This window comes from Sebastes fasciatus, chromosome 8 (genome assembly GCF_043250625.1).
Source record: "Sebastes fasciatus isolate fSebFas1 chromosome 8, fSebFas1.pri, whole genome shotgun sequence".
Classification (NCBI taxonomy): Eukaryota; Metazoa; Chordata; class Actinopteri; order Perciformes; family Sebastidae; genus Sebastes; species Sebastes fasciatus.
Window position 1 is genome coordinate 10,207,618 of NC_133802.1, and position 24,752 is coordinate 10,232,369.

Here is a 24,752-nt window from a genome sequence, read left to right on the forward strand (position 1 = left end):
CAGTCACCTGTATGGTGTAAAAAAAATAAAAAGAAGAAGAAACAGAAATGAAATATTAAAATAATATAAAACACAGGCCTGATGGTAAAGGTTTTTTTTTCAAAAGACAAGTTGCTCCCAAGAATGATCAGAATCATCAAGCTTTCATTATCAGTCAGTCATTAACACAGCAGGTAAAACAACAGTGGTTAAAAGCATCTAAGCCATCACACATAAAAACTACAGTATTATTGCAGATCTCAGCACTTGGTCGACTGTTTGCCAATGGCATGCTGTGGTCACCTGGGGGGGGGGGGGGATTGTCAGCAAATGTTTGAGCTAAAATCCAGCTCCAGTGTGTGTTTGTTATGGGGGGGATGGGGACTTCTACCTTCATCTATTCATGGGACTGATGATGATGATGATGATGGGGTGTCTCATCGCTGCCCTCTTGTGGAGGCTCAGTGTAACAACAGTTTCCAGGTTAAAAACAAGTGCTTGTAGTGGTTCAGAAATGAAGAGGAGGGCATCAAATTACACTTCCTCTACACTTCTTTGTCTGACATCTGTGTGCCTGCAGAACTGGAGGAAGGGGGGTCACCACTATGGCACACATGCGTGGTCATTGGCATGTAGAGGAGAACAGTATGGAGTGCAGTATATTTGACGTGTAAATGTTGGGATGTACAAACATTTAGGTGTCATGTTGGGATGTGATATGTACACGTTTCATTGTGCTTCTCAGGTCCAGTCTCTGTGTGACGGGACAGGATGATGATCCCTGTTTCAGTGATTGTCTCTCTGGTTTCCAGTGTTCAGTGTGTGTGTGTGTGTGTGTGTGTGTGTGTGAACGCCCAGCAGCCTACAGAGTTATAACAGTGCCGTCCTCCTCCAGACTCCGTCTCTCCATTGCTCTGTCTGGGGACGGCGTGGTCCGAGTGGCATAGGCGTTGCTTAGTGACCCGCTGCTGCCGCTGGCTGGCAGGGTTCCGTTGGCATTAAGAGAGAGGGCGGACGCGGAGGCAGTGCGGAGGTTGAGGTGCGGCTCGTAGCGAGGCAGCGAGGGCATGCTATAGTTGGAGTCAGTGCGTCTGATGGGCTCGGCCTCGCCTCCCACCTCGATCACCAGATCCTCGTCGTCCTCGTCGCTCTCCAGCTCCCCGACAGGGAAGTTCTGGATGATGTGCGACGGCATGGAGGCCGCCGCACCCATCCCGCCGTGCGACGAGTAGCCATAGTAGCTGGCGCCGCTGTCCGACGAGCGTCCCGAGCTACCCGACGCCGTGCCTCCTCCTCCGCTGCGTACAACATTGTTCCGCTGGTTGGCGGGCTTGACGGTGATGATGAGGTTGTGACTGTTGGCGATCATCATGTCCGTCACCTGGTCCAAAGACTTTCCAGCCACCTCGATACCGTTCACCTCCAGCACCTCATCGTTGACGGCCAGCAGGCCGGTGCTCTCCGCCAGCCCGCCAGGCACCATGCGAGAGATGAATATCCCCGGGACCTTCTCCAGGCCCTGCGGAGTGACCCGCACGCTGGAGCCGTCACGGATGTAGAAGCCCAGCGGTTTTTCCTGGCCGTGCTTGTACAGGCGAACGCGTCTGTGCGTCTCGGGGAGGATGTCCACGTCGATGATGGAGGAGACGGGGCGGAAGTCCCTAGGAAGGCTGATGATCACTGGTGGTTTTTTCCTGTTGATGTCAGGCCGCAGAAGAACCGCCGAAAGCACCGTGTTTTTCTTCCTGGTCAGCGAGTTGGTACCAAACGTGTAATCAGCTTCCTCTGCAGAAACAACAGATAGAAGAAGTAGAAAAAGAGAAGTACAGAAGAGGAAGAGAGGACAAAGATGTGGCATGGAGACAGAAAGAAGGAGAGAAACAAAAGCTGGTTAGTTTTTTAATTAACATCATACCAGGCTAATTGCACATCAAAGCTGACACTCCGTTGCATCATGTCGTTTCAGCAGAATTAATAATTCTTTGCAGTGGAGCAGCTCTCAGCCTGAGGCATCGCTGCAGGGTGTCTGTGCTGAACACACGCAAGACACTGATCCCCAGAACGCCCCTCAGGTCAGACTGATGCAAAACACGACACAGCCGCCAACCGGCGCTCAGCCCAACTCCCAGCCCTTCATCGGCACGCTGACAAATAACTAACATGGTAACGTGTGAGTTAGAGAGCTTTAGAGGTGCTTGGTTACCTTTGGACAGAGTCTTTATGCTAAGCGGAGACAGAGTGCGTTTGACAGAACAAAAAGATCACATTTGAACCAAGAATATTATGGTCACATTTTAGCTGCATGTGTCACTGGGATACCTTGAAACCCCGCCCCTTTTTATGTGCATTTAGAGGAGGAAGTGTGTACACTGCCGAGCTGCTACAGACTTTAACCCAGCATGGCTGATATTAACGCTAGACCGAGGGCTGGGTCCAGGAAAGAGAGGGAGAAACTAAACCTTGGTTCACTAATAGTTAACCAGCATAACAGCAGCAGCTAAATATTAACATCTTTGTGACTATTCTTTCCCTGTCCCCCCCCCCCCAAGCCTGCTCAACTCAAGTTCCTGTCTATTTCTGGTGTTATTTTTAACATCATTCTTTTGAATTTGTCCTCAACTTTTTCACCTTATTCATATCCCTCACTTTCTGCTGTTTTTACAGCACTTTGTAAACTCTGTTTTTAGATGAAAGTGTTCTATAAATAAAGCTCTGACAATCTTACAATGACTACTTCTGTCCTCTCAGTGTGTGTGTGTGTGTGTGTGTGTGTGAGTGTGTTTGTGTGTGTAATCTGGGAAAATAGCCATTCAGGTGGCTGATAAGGATTCAGGCTCTCAGGTTCTGACAGGTAGGCACCCCACCACTCCCCCTCTCCATCCTTAAAACCAAAACAAAGGATCAACTGTCCCGAGAAAGAGCGAGAGTCTCTTGTGTCAGTTCCCATGAGGCCGCACGAGTCTAGTGTTTATACACGTACTATGTCTATATCTACAGCCCTGACCTTTTGGGCCAACCCCCGCCACCCCATGAGAATAAAATACAGCAACAATAGCTTCATAAGAGTCTGTGAGGTCAAAATGCTAAAAGTCTCATTATCGTAGCTCTGTTCTCTCTACAGGCCTTACCCTCGCCGTGCACATTAACACCCAGCCATAAAGAGGAGCATTATGCAAAAAGGGCGTACAGGTGGATGTTTGAGAGCACTTGTTAGCACGCACGCACGCACACACACACACACACATCTCCCTCTACTGCGGACACAAGGGTTGTTCTTGCAGTGCAGTCACGCAAAACTAGGAGGTGACGCTCCACATCTCATTTCAATCTTTCTAGACTTCTTTTCATCTAAACCATCCCTCCATCTGCAGCATATGAAAGGCCAGACCTGACATAGAGAATAGGATGGTCCCTCAGGGCCACTCTCACACACACACTCACAGACACGCACACACACACTGCAAAGAGATGCTGTTCTGGTGGTATAAGCATGCAGCTTCCTGACCACAGCATGTGTACTAGGGATATGCATTCCAAGCAAAAATACTATTGGAAAATCACTGGGAATTAGTTGATTATTATTCGAAAATCGACATGTAGCGTCAGCACATTTTCCCATCTAACGCTAAGGATTAAGAGTTTATTTCAACCATTTTTTGGAACAGTGGAAGAGGCCAGTGGAAAGACAAACTAAGACGGTTTTAGTGAGTTTTATTTTGTTTCTGTTGGGTTTGAATGGCGATATGTTCCGCTGCTCGAACAGCTGATCTACCTGCTGAAACTACAAGGGGCGCGGTGCCGCTTGCATGCACGCACGCACAAACGCACGCACACACACCCCGATTCAAGTTTTTATAAATTAACGGCTATTCGAAAAAATCGAAAATCATGACCCATCCGTAATGTGTACGCCTGCACACACGTGGAAACAACATATGTAAGCAGCACACAGAAGCAGGTGTTCATGGACACACAGTACATCTATCAGGTCTATCTCTGGTCAGTGAAGATGCTGCCGGAGCACTAATGAACAGCAGCACTGTGAGACCCACTACCCAGTAGACCATATCCAGCTACATTAGATCTCATTAGAGCACAGAAGCAAAGCTCTCCATCTCTCTAGTCTAATTGGCTACAAAGGCCTATAGGCAAGGCTCGATATAAACACACACTGGTCCTCACTGGTTCGTATAAATGACCTTATTTTGCTTCCGCTTTTTTGATTTGCACACTGGGCTCATGAACAACACTAGCCCAGTGTCCCTCCCTGTGACACTAAAGATAATATGCTGGATGATATAACACACGGTTACGGAGGAACTATTAGACCAGTAATGTATTACACCTGTAGGGAACACAGAGACTATAGCAGACCTGGGACACTCACATAACAGAAAATCAACTCACTTAGCTAGTAAGTGTTTAATTTATGGTATTAATGGCTGACCAAACATATTGTTTATCTTTACAGTCAACTAATTGCAACATTTAATTTTAAATAAATCTACTTTTGGAAATATGATAGTGGTTAGTTACCTACATCACTGCAACACAGCAGATAATCATTTGCATGTGTGCGTGCGTCCTTTTTATTTTACATATTTTAAACATGTATATATGCACATACAGTAAATTGGTATTCTATATATGTTTGTAAGTAAGGGATAATGTACAGAGAGCCGGTCATTGTTGTGAAAGAATCCACGACGGGTCGATGTTGCACCCCGAAGAGAAGCCCTGAAGGGGTTTCTTTCACAACAATGACCCGCTAGCTGTACATTATCCCGTTTATTACGAGGCTACATACTGAAGAAATCAATATTTTGACACAAAAACGGTTCTCCAGAGTCTGACATCAGAGCTGCGCCCATAGCAACGGTCTGCTATACATAGCAACGGTCTGTTATACAGAAATTACAGACCGCAGAACGCCTAGTTCAAATCCAATCGAGTATTCAACACAGCCGTGTAATAATCTAAGTTATTGTTGCCATATACACATGAAGAACATAAAATGTTATTCACAAAAAAAATTTTTAAATCTGTGTTTGATCCTTTAATTAATTAATTTAGCTACTTTGGGCCAATTATGTCACTCATCATGCTATTGATGCATGCACAACTGTTGCATTATGGGAATATCTGAGCGCCATCAGTTGTCTATCAATAAAACCAATAACCTTTTATGTCACATTGGTGCTTCTTTCAGCAGACCAGCTGATGTGAGCCAAGAGGACGGAGACATCCCAACATGAGCCAGTGAAGAAGCTGCTGGGCTAACGGCTGAAGCTCCAGGACGATAAAGTCTAATGATCATGATGTCTGATCCCTTTATTCAGACAGCTGACAGGTTAATTAGTATCTGCTCTTGTGCATATGTAGTGCATATATAACTTCCCTTTTATTCCCTCTGTGCTCTGTAAATACATGAAGCATGACTGAGGTATGCTGCAGCTGCCGTGGCTAATGATTCATTGAATAAAAGAATCAGAGGTCAACTGTGAGGGCTTCATAGATTTCAGAGGAATGTTATTTAACATGTATGGTACGATCAATGCAGACATGAAGAACTCATATCAGATTACTCTTCCACCACCACTTCTTCTCTCATGACCTAAATGTCCATTAAAGGGGCTTCTCATCTGGTCAGGCGATGATAGAAGATACACCTGCAGTGTATCAGTATCATAATTCACAAACCCTGAATGAAACTCAGAATCCCATCCCAGCCCTGCACTGCCCTGCTCTCCATGGCTCTGCACAGGTTAGGTATTCCAGCTATGCACTGGCTGCTTTGATTTCCCACCACTCTGAATGGAGTCAGTGAGGAGCAGAGGAAGCGAAGCAATGGAGGAGAAAATAACAACCCAACACACAGCGTTGGACACAAGCAGTGATGCTTAGTCATTCCTCTCTGTAGTATGTAACACACACACACACACAGTGAACAACTAATGCATCTCTATCCGGACATTGAAGGGACTACGTCAACTCTGCCTGAGGAGAGGACAGGACTTGTGTGAAGTGGCGTGCATTGGTTGAACACATCATCTTCCTCAGTGCTGTTCTTCACACTCTGGATGCATCACGGCTCCAACTCTGGACTCACGTTACGTTAACGGCTCTGAATAATAGTGGTGTTTGCAAGCATTCAGAACACACCACACCTACTGACACACTACCTACTAGTCTGGACCAAAACATATTGCAGAAAAATATGTTTTTACTCATAGAACAATTGTTTTCTATGCTTTGAAAATAAAAAATAAAAACTACAAAACTGTATTACACAAGTATACGTCTGTAGAGCTGCTCCAACACTCTCATTATACTCTCTCCTTCAGTAACAGCTACACTCCTGGTTACACAGTATTACAGCTTGGATGATGCAGGATGACAGAACCCTGGCTTTCCCCGGGGACACAATGATCCCTGACGACAACGATTACTTCCTGGTACGTTCATCCTGGGTGCCGCGTCAGGGAAACATGATACTGTGTCCAGGTGACACAACACGATCAGGAAGGAGCTACTTGACAGTCAGAAGTACTACCACTATCCCTACTACTACTGTTACTAGTACTACTGACTCTACAGTTATAGTTCAGGTACTGATCCAGCCAATCTTTCATTGTATGGCACAATAACTCCCCACTACTGTGGCTACTACTAAACCTGTATAATTACAACTAGTGACAAATAAGGTCACAGCCAGAGTCTGAAATTAACTTTCTTCACTTCCTGCCACTGTGGCAAACAAGGTTTTTTTTTTGTCTGCTGCTTTTGAAATCTCTGCACTAAATGAAGTAATAACATTTTACATCTGATTTCATTCAATGTTCGATATATTTAACATAAAAAACTATTTATACAAGGTAAATTACAGTGATCAAATTACACCGTAGATTCTGGGGAGCCCTATTTTTTTGGGAGGGGAGGGGGGGGTAGCCTACTGTACACAGTACTGTACTGTCATCTATAGTGGTTATTTGCATAAAAACACAATTCAAATGATTATGATTATTTAAAAGGGACTGTTTGTAACTCCTTACACGTATAAATCACCCGGGTCGGTGTCCCATGCGCGCTTGCATGTGCTCGCAAATGCGCGCTCGCGTGTGGCTACGCTATTCAGACGAGACTCCAACGCAAACTACACGGAAGCACCAAAACCGCAAAGTTATATCTAGTGAATCCTGTCTTGCAAAACAGTGTTAGCTGCGGTCGGAGGACGCAGGGGAGACCGTAGCTTTGATCTCCAGGGATGGAGTCTCTGCTGTACTCTGCTCCTCTGCTCCTCTGCCTGCCTGCTTGCCTTCACTCAGCTCGCTCCACCTCACGTGCACACTACACACTGCAGAAGACTTTGTAGCTCTGAGAATATCTAGTGAATGTACAGTGGACGTTTGTGCAGAAATAAATGCTGCAGCTCCTCCAGACCAACAGAGGTTTTCCGTGTCTTGTGAAATGACGGGGCTCCGCAACGAGAAACGTTATGGTCTCCGACCGGGTGCCGGTGTCTCCCCTGTCCCCTCCGGCCGCGGTCGGGAGGATGAAGCAGGAAAAGCCAACATTAGGATCAGCAGTGATTCATGGAGAGACCTTCGTCTGGTCAGCTAACATTACTGCCAAGCAGCTGAAATAAAGAGTGATATTGTGGTTTTAGCTGACGTGTGTCGCCTCACTGTTTTGAGCGATGCTCGTTCATGTTTATTTAGAGCGAGCACAAGTGCGAGCCCGACGCTGACTTTCGTTGACTTAACGGCCACAGGTGTCGCTGTTAACAAGCATTTCTGATTCTTACAAACAGTCCCTTTAAATATTTGCATATTTGGACTGTGCTGCTAACAGCTAACTTTACTAACTCTCCTCCTGTTGATTTCAACACAGATTTGTTGTTCACAGTGAAGTATTATCAGGGAAAAAATAAGGTGTGCCCCTCAGCTTTAGAGCGCTTTTTTTCCCTCTTTGCCGTGTCTCCGGTCAAACAAACTGAAACATGATACGGCGTGCGTATGCGTCATCGTGCATGCGTAACTGTGGGAAAGCATCAATAAGAGGAATCGATAGTCACGGAGGCAAGAGATGCCAAGAAAGCGGACAACTATGGTTCTCTAGTCCCATCACTAGCATTTTCCCTGCCTGCCAAAGTGTCAGGTGTCCTCATGATTTCACCCGCCATTGCGAACAATTGACCTGCATTTGGCGGGTGGCGGGCTGTTTCAGACCCTGGTCACAGCACATATTAATCTCTAAAATAAACTGTCTGATATGTTGTCCAGAGACATGCATAAGTAGTGTTGTAGCTAAAAGCTTGCTAAAAAGACCAGTCTGTATTTGTTTATAATGAATAATAATTGCCGTCCATGAAACCCGTCTTCAGTATCCAAACATGACACACGTCAGTATGAGAAACACAGAGAAACAACAAGCCGTTGAGGTTTGTGGTGTTCTGGAAACAGTCAGGTTTGTGGATGACAAGCCCGGACGTTCACCACAGCCGGTGCCACGGTGTTCCTGACACCGAGCTATACAAGACGGGGAGGGGGGGGGTTGTGGGTGTCAATGTGAACTCATGTTGATGAGAACAACCAGGGGAGGTGTAAAACAAAAGACTTGAAACAGGCAGGAGAGACAGAAATAGAGAGAGGAGGAGGTGATAAAAAAACTTTCAAAGGAGTGCATTCCCGGAGGGTTACTATTCCTGGTGTGGTGAGCATACCTCCCTGGCACAGCCCTGATAAAAGTGCCTTAATGCTGCTGATAAGAGAGGGAGAAAGAAATGGAAGGAGGAGGTCAAAGGGAGAGCGCTGAGAGGAAAGGACGGAGTAGCAGACTACACAGTGACTTCTGATGTGAGTGACATGCTGTACCGTCCTGCAGAGGTCTCAAATAGAGCTGACAATCTGAGGAATTACTTATTAAATCCATAATTCAAAAGACTCCAGTCATGAACATTAGCCTGCTTTCTAGGCCTCCTCATATAATCCCAATCATGAATTCTCCATTACACTCATCAGTCCTGCTTTATTATTCTGTCAGACAGGAGCCCTTTATAAAAAAATACTGAATCTTATCTACAGCTTTAATGTAGCGGTGTAGAAATCAACAGAGCTCACGATCGGGGTTGATGCAGAATTAATACATTTTATTTGCCATTACTCATGTACAGCACTTTTCTGTGTGTGTCTGCGTCTCGTCTGCACTATGAAGCCATTCCATCAATTTCTTTTGTGCTGACATCGACACCTCTCTCCTTCCTGCAATGCCTCCTCCCATCCCATCTTTCTCCCCCGTGTCCTTCGTTCAATCTGTCCCTCAGTCTCTCTGCTCCACCTCTGTCTGTCCCTCTTGGTCTTGCAGATTCTCCTCTTTCTGCCTCCGTTCTCCTTCTATTTCTTTGTAGCTCTCAGGCTGAACCGCTCTCAGTGCTGTGATTCTACTACTAGAGGTAAATCAAGCACAGGACTCGGTGGTCCTGGACCTGGAAATGTTAGCCTAGGAGTCTAGGACAGTGGCAGGGATGACCAGGACTGGGACTCAGACATGCTGCGAGGAATCAGCATGGGGAATGTAGACTGGAGCAGGGATGTGCCTGGGGCTGAGGCTGGACTTGAGCTTTGGACAGGTACGGGTAGGGGACAGGGGCGGGTCACTTGGGGATGTATGTTTCAGTAGCGGGTTACGGGAAGGAGGCTGAGTCTGGGGTGCGGTGGCTAGATCTGGGTCTGATAAACCGAGCCTTCTACGCAGCCCTGCTAAATGTAGCCTCCAGGCGGACGAGGGAGAGGAAGGACTAGATCTTGGGGAGGATGGAGGAGTAGAAGGGAGGGAGGAGCAGCGCCGTGGGCCGGGGGAACCCAAGTCTAGTCTCACAAGCCTGTCGCTCATACGTCTGACGAGGGACTTTACAGGGGTGGGACGAGCAGGGGCACTCTGTGATCCTTGCTCTGTCCTGCCTTCAGCATCTGGCTCTGGAAGACAACACAGCCAACCTGCAGTTAGATCAGCCCACTGAGGCCAACGTCTCAATGCCAAGATGAGCTTTTAACCGACTGCACCGTAGCTAAAGCAATGAAAGGCTAAACAGCATTAGAAATGTGAGGAAAATGCAGCGGTGTAATTAAAACCATACTGATGGCCCATCTGTACACTGAAAGGATTAAAGTGTCACTTCCCCACCAGGTCAAGCCCTCGTTGATGTAGTTATAGTGTTAAATAGCACTGGGAACTGGCTAACGGAACAGGGTGAAACAAAAGCATGATTGGTTGATGCTTCTCTGTGTTATTGGAGCGCTGAAAAAAGTTGAGACCAGTTCAACTTTTATTTGTAACGTGTCACGCCCGTCACGCAGCGCCCTGTCGGGCGTCAGTTTGTAGCTTCATGTCAGCGGCTTCCATTGAAATTGGCTTGTAGAATGTTGCTGCGTCGCTGGTAGTGTGAGCACAGCTTTAGTCCACCCACTGAAGGAGATTAAACCACGCCTACTTCCATATGATAAAAGCTTTGATGCAGCGTCAACAAATATGACTGCTACAGTAGCCTGGGAAATAGTGATATGGGGCACTGAATCTGATGGATTTATTGTTTAGCAGTTCACAAATGAGAAAAGAGTCACTCTCCCCACCGCTAGGAGACTACTTCGCCGGGAGGAAATGCTGATTTTTATAAATTTGGTAAGAAATGTCAATGTTAAAACTAGCTTTGCTGTGTTTCATCACAGTGCAGTCATAATATAATTTAGTTTACAACTTCCACAACATGTTGAAGTGTGCAGTACCTGTTTAATCCACACTGGCCATAAAGAGATCCCTTCCTAAAGCATATCAATTTAATATAGCTGCGTAAAAGTGTAAAGAGTGTGAAAGTAGAAAGGATAAGGAGTATAAATAAACTACTAACAGCGACAGTAGTTAGGCAACAGTGTTTGGGAGCTGCATGTCAGAGCCTGCTGACTGTAGTGTACTGCCAGCTAGGGTAAATACACTGAAAGAAATTCACAGATAAGCATATCAGTTATCATGCTTCATATCAATATGACTGTAGCAGCAAGCCCGGGGGACATAAAAAATGCTTTTTAATTAAAAATCAGAGAGAAATGCATCCGTCTGCCCGCAAGTCAAAATGAAGAGATATCCCTGATTATTAATGTACTCAATGTAATACATCTTCACACCTTTCAGTCTACATGATTTTCATTTTAAAAACTAATAAATAACTACACACGCATCTCTTTGTTCAACAATCTACCATCCATGGTCTTCACAGCAACACTTCACCCAAAATCTAACGCCTTAAAAAAGATCGTGCCATCAATCACTCTAATAGCTGCCGTGTTTACATTCGTCAGTCCTCATTCAAATCCTCATTCAAATACCGTCTAAGAATACATTACTTGCGCAGCTGATTGATAGTCCAGTGTTGGTCATGTATGTTTTTTGTTCTTTTTCCCTGATGCTCGGCTAACAGCGCGTTAGCTCGGCGGCTAACAGCGCGTTATAGTATCGTATCGAGATCGTGAACCCAATATCGTGTATCGTATGCTGAGTGAATCGTCACACCCCTACTGAAAGGTTATTATGAAATGTTTGCCCAAAGATGCCAAAAATATACTGCCTACTGAAGCTTTAAAGCATGTCACACATACACCTGACACAATCAGTACTTCCTGTTCCTTAGCTGCATTTATATAGCTCACTTCCTCCTACCTTTCCCTCCCTTCCTTCTTTGTTGTTTTTCAGTTTCTCTCTTATGGTCTGCAGTGGTCAACAGTCCACTTTCTAGCTTTCTCTTTGCCAGTTTAACCCACTGCCTCACCATCACCTCTCCATTTCTCTTTCTGCATTGATCCAAAGTTCTAGTTTCTCCCTCCTTTCTCGTGCAGTCTGGGTTTTTTTTTCAGAGCTCCCCCTGTTTCCCTCCCTCCATCTATCCATTCATCTTCTCTGACCAACTCTGTTACAGAGACTGTCAGGATGTCTCAGCTCAGAGAGTCTGGGCTGCCGTCGTCTCCTCCCTACTCTTCCTCCAGCTAAGCCAGCCTTCCTCCATCTTCTTGCAGCCTGCATAAAGTCTCATGTAACCAGGTTTCAGAGGGTGGAGAGTAACGTTGTAGCTCTCTCTCTCTCTCTCGTTTTAAAATGTTCTCTCCACTTTCTTTCTTTCTTTTGCTGCCTGGACTGTTGGTCATCTCTTTCTCTGTCCATCTATACCCCCTGTTGACGGAGCCAGGCTCTGGAGCCCAGGGTCCAGTCTGGCCTCCTGTCCTGTCTAATCTAGCCAGCAGACGTGATCACAGGCTGGCCACATTCCACCCAAAATGCCCCCCTCCTCCCATCTCTCTCCCTCTCTTTATTTCTTTCTCTCTCTCTCTCTCTCTCTCTCCCACCCTCCCCAGCTTGGGCCTCACTCTGCATTCCTCCCTCACTAATACTATTCCCACTATCCTCCCCTCTCTCTCGCTGCATTCCTATCACACTTACACTACTCCCTCTCCTTTCCCCACATCTCTAATTACAAGCCTTGCCTAAACAATGCCTTATACATTACTCACTCTTTAATACTGTTTACTCTGTCTCCCTTTCATCTCTCTTATTAGCTCTGAGACATGTTCCTCCTCCACGCATTCCTCCTCATCGTTCCCTCACAGCATCCGAGGGAATAATTCATGCTCTGTGGAAAAACTTGAGATCCAAAGCAGGGGTGGTTGATTTCTATTATTTTCACAGATTGTGTTCCTAAACCTCTCTCCTGTGCTTCATCCATTACACCTGCCAGCACTTTGTCTCTCTCTCTCTCTTTAATCCTTCATCTCCAGCTACAAATCTCTCCTCACTTCTAACTTTTTAGGCTTTGTCTCTTTCATCCAAATCTTTTCCTCCATCACCACCCATGGATGTATTAAGAGAACTGGATACAGCGTTGGAGGCGGGGCCCTTGCGGATCTTGGGCACATGGAACATGCGCAGTAGCGTCTGCTCGGTCACATGATTTGGTCACGGGGTCACAGTCTTCACGCTGCATCATGCCGCCATCACGGCTTGCTCACATGAACGTAGCGTACACGAGTTTACCGCGCGTACTTATACTTACCGCTGTAGTAGCCTAGCCTACTAACCGCAGTAGCTAGTGTTTGTTTAGGAGACAGCGGCGCTGCAATGGTAATTTAATAGGGGTGTGACGATTCACTCAGCTCACGATACGATACATGATATTGGGTTCACGATCTCGATACGATACGATATTATAACAATAATTTTAACAAAACTTGAATGATGAAAATATATGACTGAAAACATAGCCTTTTATTCAAAAGACATAAAATGCAAAGCAATGCTGTTGTTTGCCCTATAGTTCCATTTTTTATGGTATCAGTCCTTCCTCCTGTCCTCTGTCCTCCATCAGTCAATATCAGTCCTTCCTCCTGTCCTCTGTCCTCCATCAGTCAATATCAGTCCTTCCTCCTGTCCTCTGCTGATGTCACTCACTGCTGCAGGTAACTTTAAGGCTGGTAGGAGGGGGACTTTGTCTCAGCCAGCTGATCAGTTTACCAGTTGATACATGATAAACTAACCTAAACAGTTAGACTATACAGCCTACTGCCAGCTTTTGTTTCAGTCAAATCTCAACTAAATAACCTACAGGTGTTTACAGTTGGCTGTTAGCCGCCGAGCTACCACGCTCTCCTTGTTTAAACATAGCGGCGGAGGATGACAGACTGCAGACAAAGCAAATTGAAATGTTGCTTTCCTACTTGTTCAACTGTTTCATCGTGTTTATGCTTGTTGTTTTGTGATTGGTTCAATTTTCACGAGGGCAGACCAGATTTTACTGCGCATGTGTTGTACCCCGATACTCAGCCTCCTTCCATAGGTTTTGAACAGCAGCAGGAAGAGGCTGCAGCTTTGCTTTAGCTCCGGATCCCATATGTACGTAGTACTTATTATGCCTTGATATCGCGATTCAGTTTTTTGTCTCGACGATGCATATCATCACGTTTTTATATCGCGATATTTCGTGGCACGGTATTTCGTCACACCCCTATAAAATCAATCGTTAGGTTGTTTGGAAACGGAGATGTTAATTAACTTACGTTACATTAACGGAATGCATGAACACATTCACGGCACAGGCTTTACAGCATGCAGCCCATGAGTGTATTATAAGACAATAAAAGTGATGAATTACAGCCAATATATCCATTATTACAGCCGCATACAGCTAGCAGGAAGGTGGCAGGCAGAACCCAGATATATCACATGAGCGTGCAGGGCGGCGAAGTCTCGTGGGTTTGATGCGCTTTCATTATGTCGGGGAAAATAACTCTGGCGTCAGCTATTAGTTCATTTTACAACTTAAAAAACTTAATTTTCTTAATAAGGGCTATCTTAGGTGTTCATACTGGGAAGTTGATTCACCTCAAAAAAAATTATCCGCTGAGTTACAGACGTCTCTCTCCAAATGTAAGTCTTTGGGAAAAAGTATTTTTTTGGCCCAGTGCATCACGTGACTGACACGGAAGTTGCAGTACTGCCGTTTGGCCACTACAAAGGTCGGGATCGACAACTGGTGCACTTCCTGGGCGCTAGTCACCACCACACTGTCTTCCTTGTTTCATCTGGCTCTGTGTGACTGTCACATTATCCCCTCATCTCTTTCACTGAGCAGCGTCTCTCCAGCCTGGGTACACTCCTTATCACCCTCAGAGCCGCTGCTGTTATCCTGCTCAAGTGCTTGCTTTGCAGGGTAGGTAGACTTTGTCCTCCGTGTTGTACTTTCACACTGTACATTTCCTTTTCTCTGGCGGGATGATTCATGCGCTGGTTACTAATTACTAAGGCAGTCCCTGCTGGGATACGCAAATACAAGCATTCCTGTCCCTCCACCTTAGTGTGGAAGAGTTAAGGTCCATTCAGGACTGAAACTGTGTGGGCAGCGTCACCACAAAAACCCACGCCCTGAGAGAGATATGCTTGAAAAGCTGACACCACTACAAGGATGACAACCTAGAAACTCTGTACGTGTGTGTGTGTGTGTGTGCATATGTGTGTGTGTGTGTGTGTGTGTGCTAACGTTCTGCATGACTAATACAGGCAAACAGGGCGCCACTTGAACCCAGGAGAATCCCTTCTGACAACCAGGTTTACAGCCAATCAAACAGAAACCTGGGCGTCACTCACAGTTTCCCCAGGATCAGAAACTATACCTGAAATGCAACATTTGACATTTCTTTCCTCAGGCCTTGCATGACCAACTGAAACAACGTACTTCTACCGAAAGTTTTTTGCAATCCAATAGAATCATAATCAACAGACGGGACACCTGAGGCAGGATCTGGAAAGATGAGATGTGAAGCACACTAGAACTATAACAAGGATACTGGAGCTATAACAAGGTGCAGCACTTTATCAATGCTTTGTGACTGTCTTGTGACGATCACTTTATGTTTGGTTATTTATAATATACAGTAAGGCAAAGTATCACATTATCATACTGCTGATTCTCTCCAATCGAAGCTTCATATTAGACAAGGATTTATGACAAACAACAACTGACACACTGACTGGGGGCTAGAAAAAGATAAGAAACCGTCATGTGTCCAAAGCTGCTCTTTGTCAGCAGTCACTGATATGACAACAAGGACAAAATAGATATAAATAAATATATTACTTTAAAAATAGACTAACCTCAACAGCTGACAAATGACCACAACATTCCCCATTCAAACCGAGTGTAGTAAAAACAGTGAGGACCAGGAAGTAGCTCTCAACAACTCTCATGTGAGGTGCTGCCCGGACTGGGCGTCTTTATGAGGTTATTGATTCTGATTCAGATGGTTTGTGTCGAGTCTCTGACACATACACTACTCAAAGTAGCTATATGAGAATATCACACACATCCAAATGACAGATTAAGTTGCAGAAAGACCTTAAAGGGACAGTTCACCCTGAAATCAAACCCAGATATTTTCCCTCTAACCTGTAGTGCTATTTATCAGTCTAGATCGTTTTGGTGTGAGTTGCCGAGTGTTGGAGATATCAGCCGTAGAGATGTCTGCCTTCTCTCCAATATAATGCAACTAGTTGGCACACGGAAAAAAAAATACATTCAAAAAAGTCATCAGCAATGTCTCTCTCCAGAAATCACACCTTGTTGTGAGCACTTTCATGGAGGAACTATTTTCTTTCTACCGAACTACACCACTACGCCAACCGTATCACCACGCAGAGGGAGGCGTGCGTCTACTCGTGGATGAGAGGCTTGTGCGAGATGGAAATATTAATGGCGTCCGAGCTCTAACGTTAGCTAGCTCAGTGGTGCTAGGTGAGCTAGCTGTATCGGTTAGCTATGAGCCTGTCGTCCATCAGTAGACGCACGCTTACTTCTGCGCGGTGATAGATGGCGTAGAGGTGTAGTTCGGTAGATGATGAAACTGAACATGAAACTGCTCACAATAAGGTCTGTGGATTATCTTGAGTAACCGGGTCATGATTTCCGGAAAGAGAAGTTGCTGATTAGTTTTTCAAATGTATTATATTTCTCCACGACTCGGCAACTCAAACCAGAACTATCTAGACTGATAAATAAGCACTACAGGTAAGAAGAAAATATGTATTTTGGGGGTGAACTGTCCCTTTAAGACAATTTGTCTTTTCAAATGCTAGTAATACTGCTCCCAGCATGCTTTGCAGCTCCCATCAGCCTTAAAGGGGACTCAAGCACTGTTAATCCACCTATGAACAGGCCTCTTCACTGCTGCCATGACAACCAGTAAACAGTGGACACCTCACTGCCAGCTCAATAACCATCAACACATTGTTCGTGGATGGGGGGTTGTAGGGGATCCCCGGTGCTGCTGAGTTATACTGGTGTGTGTTGAATCCACACACAGTATGAGGTTAATGGCTGGTCAGTGATGTAGCGTTGATGCATAAACAAGAACAATGTGGGCTTTATTCAAGAACCAGACCCTCACAGCCTGACATCCATCCATCGAACCAAAAAGAATAAATAAATAAATAATAACCTCACATGACAGGCATGGACTGAACTGTGCCCAGACTAGACTCTTTTTTTAAACACACAAATTATAACAATGGAGATTGTTTGTCAGAAACCTGTTTACAATCACTGAGACTGGAGATTAAGAAACATTCCCCAGATATTTTTGATATAATACATAGATAAGAGTTCACTGCACTACTCCATGAAGACCAAGTTATAACAAACTGTGACGCACACTGCTGCCCTGTCTGAAGTCCTGCTCTTATGCAATAATGACCAATCACATCATATCTGACCATCTAAGTGATTAACATCCTCTCTCTGTTACCGTCTCAAAGGACGTAGTAGTAGTCTAGTGGCATTATAAGCCAGTTTGTGACTGTAAGACTGATGTGCTGTGGTGCACAAAACACAAACTGGTTTAGTGGAATCACTCAGCAGCCAAGAGCTGAAACCTGTGGTAGGGCTGTAGTACAGGTGTGTGACTAAGTGTGACCCTCTTTCTAAGACTCGCCTGGTTAAATGAGGGTTTAAAAAAAGGACCATCTCCTGTTGGTGTAGGGTCATTTGTGCTGAGAACAACAAACAAGATTTATGAAGGACTTATTAACATTAAAACAATTTCTCCAAAACTAAATAATTTCTCATCCTCTGTCAATTTGACATCATGTTGCCAAGAGAGCAGATTTTAAAGATGTGAGACGTTCCACAAACAGTGCTCAGTGTTTAAAAGGTTCAGAGTCGGCCCGACATACTAGTGGGGCAGCTAAGCTGGAATATTCACAACAACTGTGCATTTAGCGATAAAAGCAACAGATTTGGCACAGATGTAGGTTTATATGTTATGAAAAGACATATATATCGGGGCGCTGCTAATTTGGCCCCTGAGGGCCGTGGCAGCCATTTTCCAAAATGGCCACCAAATAGGCGCTAAATATTCCAAAATGTTGCAGAAAGTGATTTATTACACCTTTAGAACAGCAAGATCTTCAGCTTTCCATCGGTGTATTTATCTTTTCGTTAGGAGTACAATTGACAGAGATATTGCTGGATATATTTCTTGGTCACCAGTAACTTCTAATCACAGTTAAAATGATACTGAACTTTGGTAGAACTTTGGGTTGTTTCGCTAACTAGCCGTGATACAGTATATGCCCAACTAAAGGAGAAAATCATCATCAATTGCTCCTGCTGCTTTTTTTCTCTCTCCATTCACTCCCGTTGCTAGCGAAACAGGTCCCCTACGGTTGCTTTTATGCATAACCCGTTTGGTTCGGTTAAAACAAACTCAGGTCTATTTGTCCAGTTACGGTTTGTTTGGGCTTGTGGGAAAGCTCATTCAAACTCTGGTGCGGACCAAACAACCGAACTCTGGTCCACCTGAGATGGTGGGTCTCGGTCCGCTTCCAAGCAGACTCTGGTGCGGTTTGTTTCTGGTGTAAACCTCCCATCCCCAATATACTGTAGAGAAGCCTCAACTCCCCATAGAGCATCACTAGAGATAATAACTAGTGTCTGCAGATATATAATAAATGACCTATAAGCTGACAATCTGCTGCAGCCGCACACTCAGAGCCTTTAAAGCTGGGACCAACTGGTGCTGAGCTGTAAGGTGAAGGGGGGTCTGAGTGCAACAGGGTCTCCAGGTCTACAGGGGGTTGTGGCTGCATTAGTGTGTGTCTTCTGTCTTTGTTCTATCTTTTCTACAAGGCAGCGGCAGCGTGTGTGATGCCTGCATGACTGTGTTTTCCTGTGTGTGTTTGTGTGAGCAGCAGTGAGCCCAGCGTGGGGCTAGTGTCTGGAGCGTGTAATTGAAACACAGTCCCATGCAGCGCTACACAGTGACCCCACTAATCTCCTCCTGACAAAGTGGCTTAGCTTCTATAGGGTCATATGGCACAGCGAGACAGCTTAAACACAACAGAGCGAGCGGCCCGACCTGCCCCGGCCAGCAGACCCCGGGGTCCCCCTGCATTCAACAGGTCACACTCATTAGCTAGGACGCACTTCAAAAATCAATACAACCAAGATTTTTATACATGTAGTCAGACAGAAACAGGTTTATGCTAATCCCAAAGCACGTGCAAACAAAGACTAGCAAGTCATGAGCAAATACTACAGCAACAAAACGTCTAGGTGCTACAATTAACTACCCCCCGAGCGCCTGAAAAGATGGAGGAAAAATGATTACATCAGCGCCAGCGAGGACGTAAGAAACAACAGCAGTGCTGTATACAGAAAGCGTTGAACTTGTCAGTAGTAGCACAGTAAACACACACCTCCTGAGTGACAACACAGGATATCCAAATAGGGCAAGTACCCCCTGGACTGTCTGATAAATGGTTGTCAGAGAGAAGTGAGGAAATATTCATCACTCTCTTTTTGATTATCTAGACCAAATACACAAAGCTTAATCGCATAAGTTCCTGTTCAGCAGCCTATCCCATAATTCTAAGCTATACTATTCAAAGCTAACACAATACTTTTGTTTGTATTTCCATATTAGAGCAGATGTGCCCTTCCTCTGTTCTTACCTTTCCTCTGGAGGAACAGTCTGAGTAGAGGGCTGGCAGTGGAGATGGCTTTGTGGTAGTTATCGTCATTGTTGATGGGCAGCAGGTCGCCGTGCACGTCAGCGTAGCCCACCAACAACTCCACATTGGGGATGCGATGCACGTGCTGCAAGAGGCCGTAGAACTCATCGAAGCGGCCCGGCTTCGACCGATCCAACGAGAACCGACGAAACTCTGCACCAAACTGAGACAGAGCAGACAGGCATACACATGTGAGCACAGCTGTATAAACACACATGGCTATGAGGGAGGTTGAGAAACTGGTTAATTAAAAAAGGGACTCTTTGTAAGTTCTTACATGTATAAACATGTTTTAATCGTTTTTTTTATTGCCAATGTGTGAACAGGTTGGAACCTAAAAAAATTGTCTTTCCGTGACTTTCTGGGTTTCCTCCATCAGCCTGTAGACTAGGGATGTCACGAGAACCGTCACAATGCCTGTAATGGTCATTTGGTACCGAAGCGGAGGTACTGGAGATGCGAATCTTCCGGATGTAATGGGGGCAGTATACGCTACAAGTGTTCTCATCTGCCGTGAAATGAAGGAAGAAGAAGAACGCCGTAGAAGCACGGAAAAAAACAACAACACGAGACGTGAAAGATGGCAACTGCTGCAGTGCTACCTCCGCCTAAACTCGTTGAGAAAACAAATAGCAAGAGTCGGGTATGGAAGTATACTTTACGTTCGAGGCGGATTTACAAGGAGTAATAATAGATTCGCAAGAAACGGTATGCGGCGCAGTAACGGTGCCGTCTTACTTTTCTTTCCAAAGGAGGAAATACTTCCAATTTAGCAAAAAAGCACCTCAAAAACAGACATCCAGACAATATTGTTTGTTTTAAATACTCGAAGGCTACATTTCAGTGTTCTGTTTTGCAATGTTAATAGACGTTTCTTTTTATTTATAACTTAACGGCGACATGCCTCTGTTTTTTGTAATGTTCAAATGTTTTAATAAAAGGAGTGCGTGTTGAATTACATGGAATTTATTGTTTTTTTGTTTTTTGTATCGTGTATTCGAATTGGTATTGAGAATCCTGTAAATTCACTGGTATTGGTATCGACTACTAGATTTCTGGTATCGTGACATCCCTACTGTACGCTGCTCATGATGTGAAGAATGTGGTCCGATTTTTCCAGGAAAATCCAACGGCTGTGACGTCATGCGCGCTCGCGAGTTCTTACATAGAGTGTATGCACACAATATATTAAGAAACATCTCTTTAAAGGGTCGGAGATTTGGGGCTGTGACTGAGGAGTACACACTGTTCTGATAGCCTAGCTAATTTCAAAACCACTGGAAGCTGTATGCAAGAGTCTGTCATCCATGTGGACAAGCTAACACACCACATGTGATGAATTATTAATGTGGACTTTTTGATGTGTGTATCTCTATGTTTCTGTGTTTGTGGATGCAGAGACTGAACATCAGGCTCTAATGAAGCTGTCTGACAGAATGGTTGGTATTCAGTTAAAGGTCCCATGTTGTAAAAAGTGAGATTTTCATGTCTTTTATGTTATAGAGTGATATAAGTGATATATATACTGTAAATATTGTGAAAGTATCAAAACGCTCAATCCACAGATTAATAAACACAGCCCGAATTCAGAAACAGCGTGTTTGAAACAAGCCGTCAGGATTTCTGTCCATTTGTGATGTCACAAATCTACAATATTTAAACAATTTCAGTTTTAAACGTAAACATACTAAATGTGTCCCAGTTTATTTCCTGTTGCAGTGTATGTGAATTACATCAACTGACAGGAAGTAAACATGGACCCGAGCTGTTGCCTAGCAACGCAATTCTGTTGCAATTCCGTTGAAATGCACTAAAAAGGATTGTTTCTGATAGAGGGTGAACACAGGTATATTCAGACAGACAGTATGAGGAAAAGAATGTGTTGTTTGAACATTAAAGCTTGTAAACAAGTTCTAGTAGAAGCACAAAATACAAATATGAACCTGAAGATGAGCATGATACGTCCCCTTTAGAGAAAGACTACATGCATTCCCACTAAACATGTTGCTGGCTGTGAGTAACGTAGTAATCTGTGTGGTCAGACTGGATTAATGGCTGCAGGAGCCTCATCTTTAGACAACTTGGCTGAGACAGAGCCCGAGGAGTACCAAGTGTTGTGGTTACTGTTGCCCAGCGCTCACAAAAGATGATCTACAATCCACTGCCAACCTGGACACCCGTCATCTTATAGTACAAAGCAGAGTTATATTAACTATAGAACAGGCCCCAGGGCTGTTTCTAGTAAGTACCTGCATTCAGACAGGAGTAGACAAAACAAAAGGTTTCCATCTTACCACCATGAACTATACGACTGTAGTACTTATTATTTTTAATTCCAACTAACTAATTAAATTATTTTTTGTGTTATTTTTGCTGTAACTTTACCTCTGTGTGTGAGTGGGAAGCGATGTGTATGTGTGTATTTATGTATGTACATATTAAATGCTAAATGTAAGATATAATTTTTTTTGTATTATGGCACCGGTGTTATTTTTTTGTTATGCTTTGTTTGGAAAAAAAGGATCAAAAAAAAGAATTTCCCCCCCAAAAAATAGACAAAACATGTCAGATGACCCTGGAGGAGCTGAACAATACTATACTATACTATACTATACTACTGTAGTACTTATTATTTTTAATTCTAACTAACTAATTAAATTATTTTGATGTTATTTTTTCTGTAACTTTACCTCTAGGGGTGGGAAGAAGGATGTACCTGTCTCTGTGTGGGAGTGGGAAGCGATGTGCATGTGTGTATTTATGTATGTACATATTAAATGTTAAATGTAAGATATCATATTTTTTTTGTATTATGGCACCGGTGTTTTGTTATGCTTTGTTGGGAAAAAAAGGAATAAAAAAATAATAATTTTCCAAAAAAAGGAGTAGACAAAACATGTCAGATGACCCTGGAGGAGCTGAACAATGTCAAATAAAGAGTATTAAGTAATAAGTAAAACTTACATTGTAATAGTTAACTATACCAACATATAGGTCACAGCTTGTGTCAACAACGTATGTAGTTGTTAGAAACTAGTTGTGAGCTGCATTCAGGCCTCAGTCCTCCGCATGTGACAGGCGGAAGGAGGCCGAGTGACACCTGAACACACCTGAACACACCTACAGGACAACAACACAACAAGTTAACACTTTTAAACTAGCTAGTTTGACCTAAACGTGTTGTAAACGCCCCGTGGGGTGATTGTGAAAGGAGAAGTGGAGTGTAACTTTGAGTGAGTGTTAGTTAGAGGAGCAGAGAGGAGGCTGACAGGTGTGACACCTTCAGACTCCCTCACATGATAAACTCCGGTCAACATCCCGGTGTTAAACATGGCGAGCTAGCAGCCAGCTAGCCTCTACTCGGTAACAACCCGGTGTTAAGCTTTAGCAGCAGAACTTGCTATGAAGCCACTTAGCAGGCTAAATTAGCCAGAGGAGTAGTAGTCATCATAGGAGGAGTAACAGATAGAGTAAGTAGTATAACTGACAGTTAGAAGTGTCCGTTAACGGTAACGTTACCTTGCTCTTCACCTCCACGGCGCTCAGAGACCGGTCGCTCGGTACTCGGTGGTTCTTGTTCATGTTTCGCTAGCAGCGGACCGCCGCCGCCAAAACACCTCACTCACTCACACACCAACACCAACACCACTACCACTACTACTGATGCTGCTGCTCTGGAGACAAACACCGCGGATGTATCCACCAGGTAAACGGTATTTCTCCGGTAACACGGTCTGTCCCACGACCTCTCCAACGTCTCCGGTAACACGGTAATGTCTGTCCCCACGACGTCTCCACGTCCTCTAGTCTCTGTTGGTCCTCCTGCCGACCAGCCCGGCTCACCCGGGAAACTTCTCTCCTCTCATACTGACCGCTGGAGCTGCACCGCTACTGAGCACTGAGTACCCAGTACTGAGTCTGCCCTATGTATCTCTATGTCTCTCTACCTCTCTCTCTCTCTCTCTGGGACTTCAAAATAAAAGTCTCTCTCTCTCTCTCTCTCTCTCTCTCTCTCTCTCTCTCTCTCTCTCTCTCTCTCTCTCTCTCTCTCTCTCTCTCTCTCTCTCTCTCTCTCTCTCTCTCTCTCTCTCTCTCTCTCTCTCTCTCTCTCTCTCTCTCTTTCTGAGACCTCAAATTAAAAGACTCTCTCTCTCCCTCTCCCTCTATCTCTTCAAAATAAAAGACTGTCTCTCTAGCTCTCTCTGTCTCTCTCTCTCTCTCTCTCCGAGACTTAAAAATAAAAGACTGTCTCTCTAGCTCTCTCTGTCTCTCTCTCTCTCTCTCTCCGAGACTTAAAAATAAAAGACTCTCTCTCAATACCTCTCTCACTATCTCTTCAAAATAAAAGACTGTCTCTCTACCTCTCTCTCTCTCTCTCTCTCTCTCTCTCTCTCTCTCCTCTGAGACCTCAAATTAAAAGACTCTCTCTCTCCCTCTCCCTCTATCTCTTCAAAATAAAAGACTGTCTCTCTACCTCTCTCTGTCTGTCTCTCTCTCTCTCTCTCTCTCTCAATTCAATTCACATTGCTTTATTGGCATGACATAACACTGTACATATTGCCAAAGCATATTCAAATTATGAAAATTTACAATAGTTACATTTCATTAACATCAATAAAATAAAATAAAATAACAAAATAATTTTCAATCAATCAATTGGAACAGCAATATAAACAGGAAACGAAGCAAATGAACAAACAATCAAACAACAACAAGGTGCAGACAGCTGTCCCTGTCTCTCTCTCTCTCAGTTTTCAATTTCAATTCAATTCAATATGTTTTATTGGCATGACTGTCAGGTGAACAATACTGCCAAAGCGTCAATTCAATAATAATAATAATAAGAAGAAGAAGAAGAAGAAGAACAACAAAATAAAAACAAAAACATATATATATAGATATATACAATTAATTAAGCAAATTACAATATATCGATATTTAAAAAGAACATGCATGAAAATGGTAGAAAACAATCCAGAAGTAATTCATGTTTGTTGTGTCAATAAAACAAACAAATAAATAAAAAAAAAAATAACAATATATTGCAATATCAAAGGATAAATGTAAAAAAATAAAAATAAATCTCTCTCTCTCTCTCTCTTCAAAATAAAAGACTGTCCCTCTCCCAGCCTGAACGTCACAATAAGAGCCCTTACTGGGACATTTATGTTCTC

The 24,752-nt window shown here is 44.2% G+C and overlaps 1 protein-coding gene across 1 annotated transcript; it reads right to left on the bottom strand.

The window, feature by feature from the left end:
* Positions 1-5: 5 nt before the first annotated feature.
* Positions 6-23,533, bottom strand: pard6b (par-6 partitioning defective 6 homolog beta (C. elegans)). Its single transcript, XM_074643247.1, has 3 exons — positions 23,098-23,533; positions 19,519-19,741; positions 6-1,764 (listed from the first exon to the last, which is right to left on the bottom strand). The coding sequence occupies exons 1-3, from the start codon at positions 23,158-23,160 to the stop codon at positions 842-844; spliced, it is 1,209 nt and encodes a 402-aa protein (XP_074499348.1). The 5' UTR covers positions 23,161-23,533; the 3' UTR covers positions 6-841.
* Positions 23,534-24,752: the final 1,219 nt, after the last annotated feature.

Bases quoted from the DNA above. Each gene is read 5' to 3' on its own strand.
- pard6b (XM_074643247.1), bottom strand. From the start codon at position 23,160: ATGAACAAGAACCACCGAGTACCGAGCGACCGGTCTCTGAGCGCCGTG. The intron at 19,742-23,097 runs GTAACGTTACCG...GCTCTGTCTCAG, and splicing joins CCGTGGAGGTGAAGAGCAAG to TTTGGTGCAGAGTTTCGTCG. The intron at 1,765-19,518 runs GTAAGAACAGAG...TTGTTTCTGCAG, and splicing joins ACTGTTCCTCCAGAGGAAAG to AGGAAGCTGATTACACGTTT.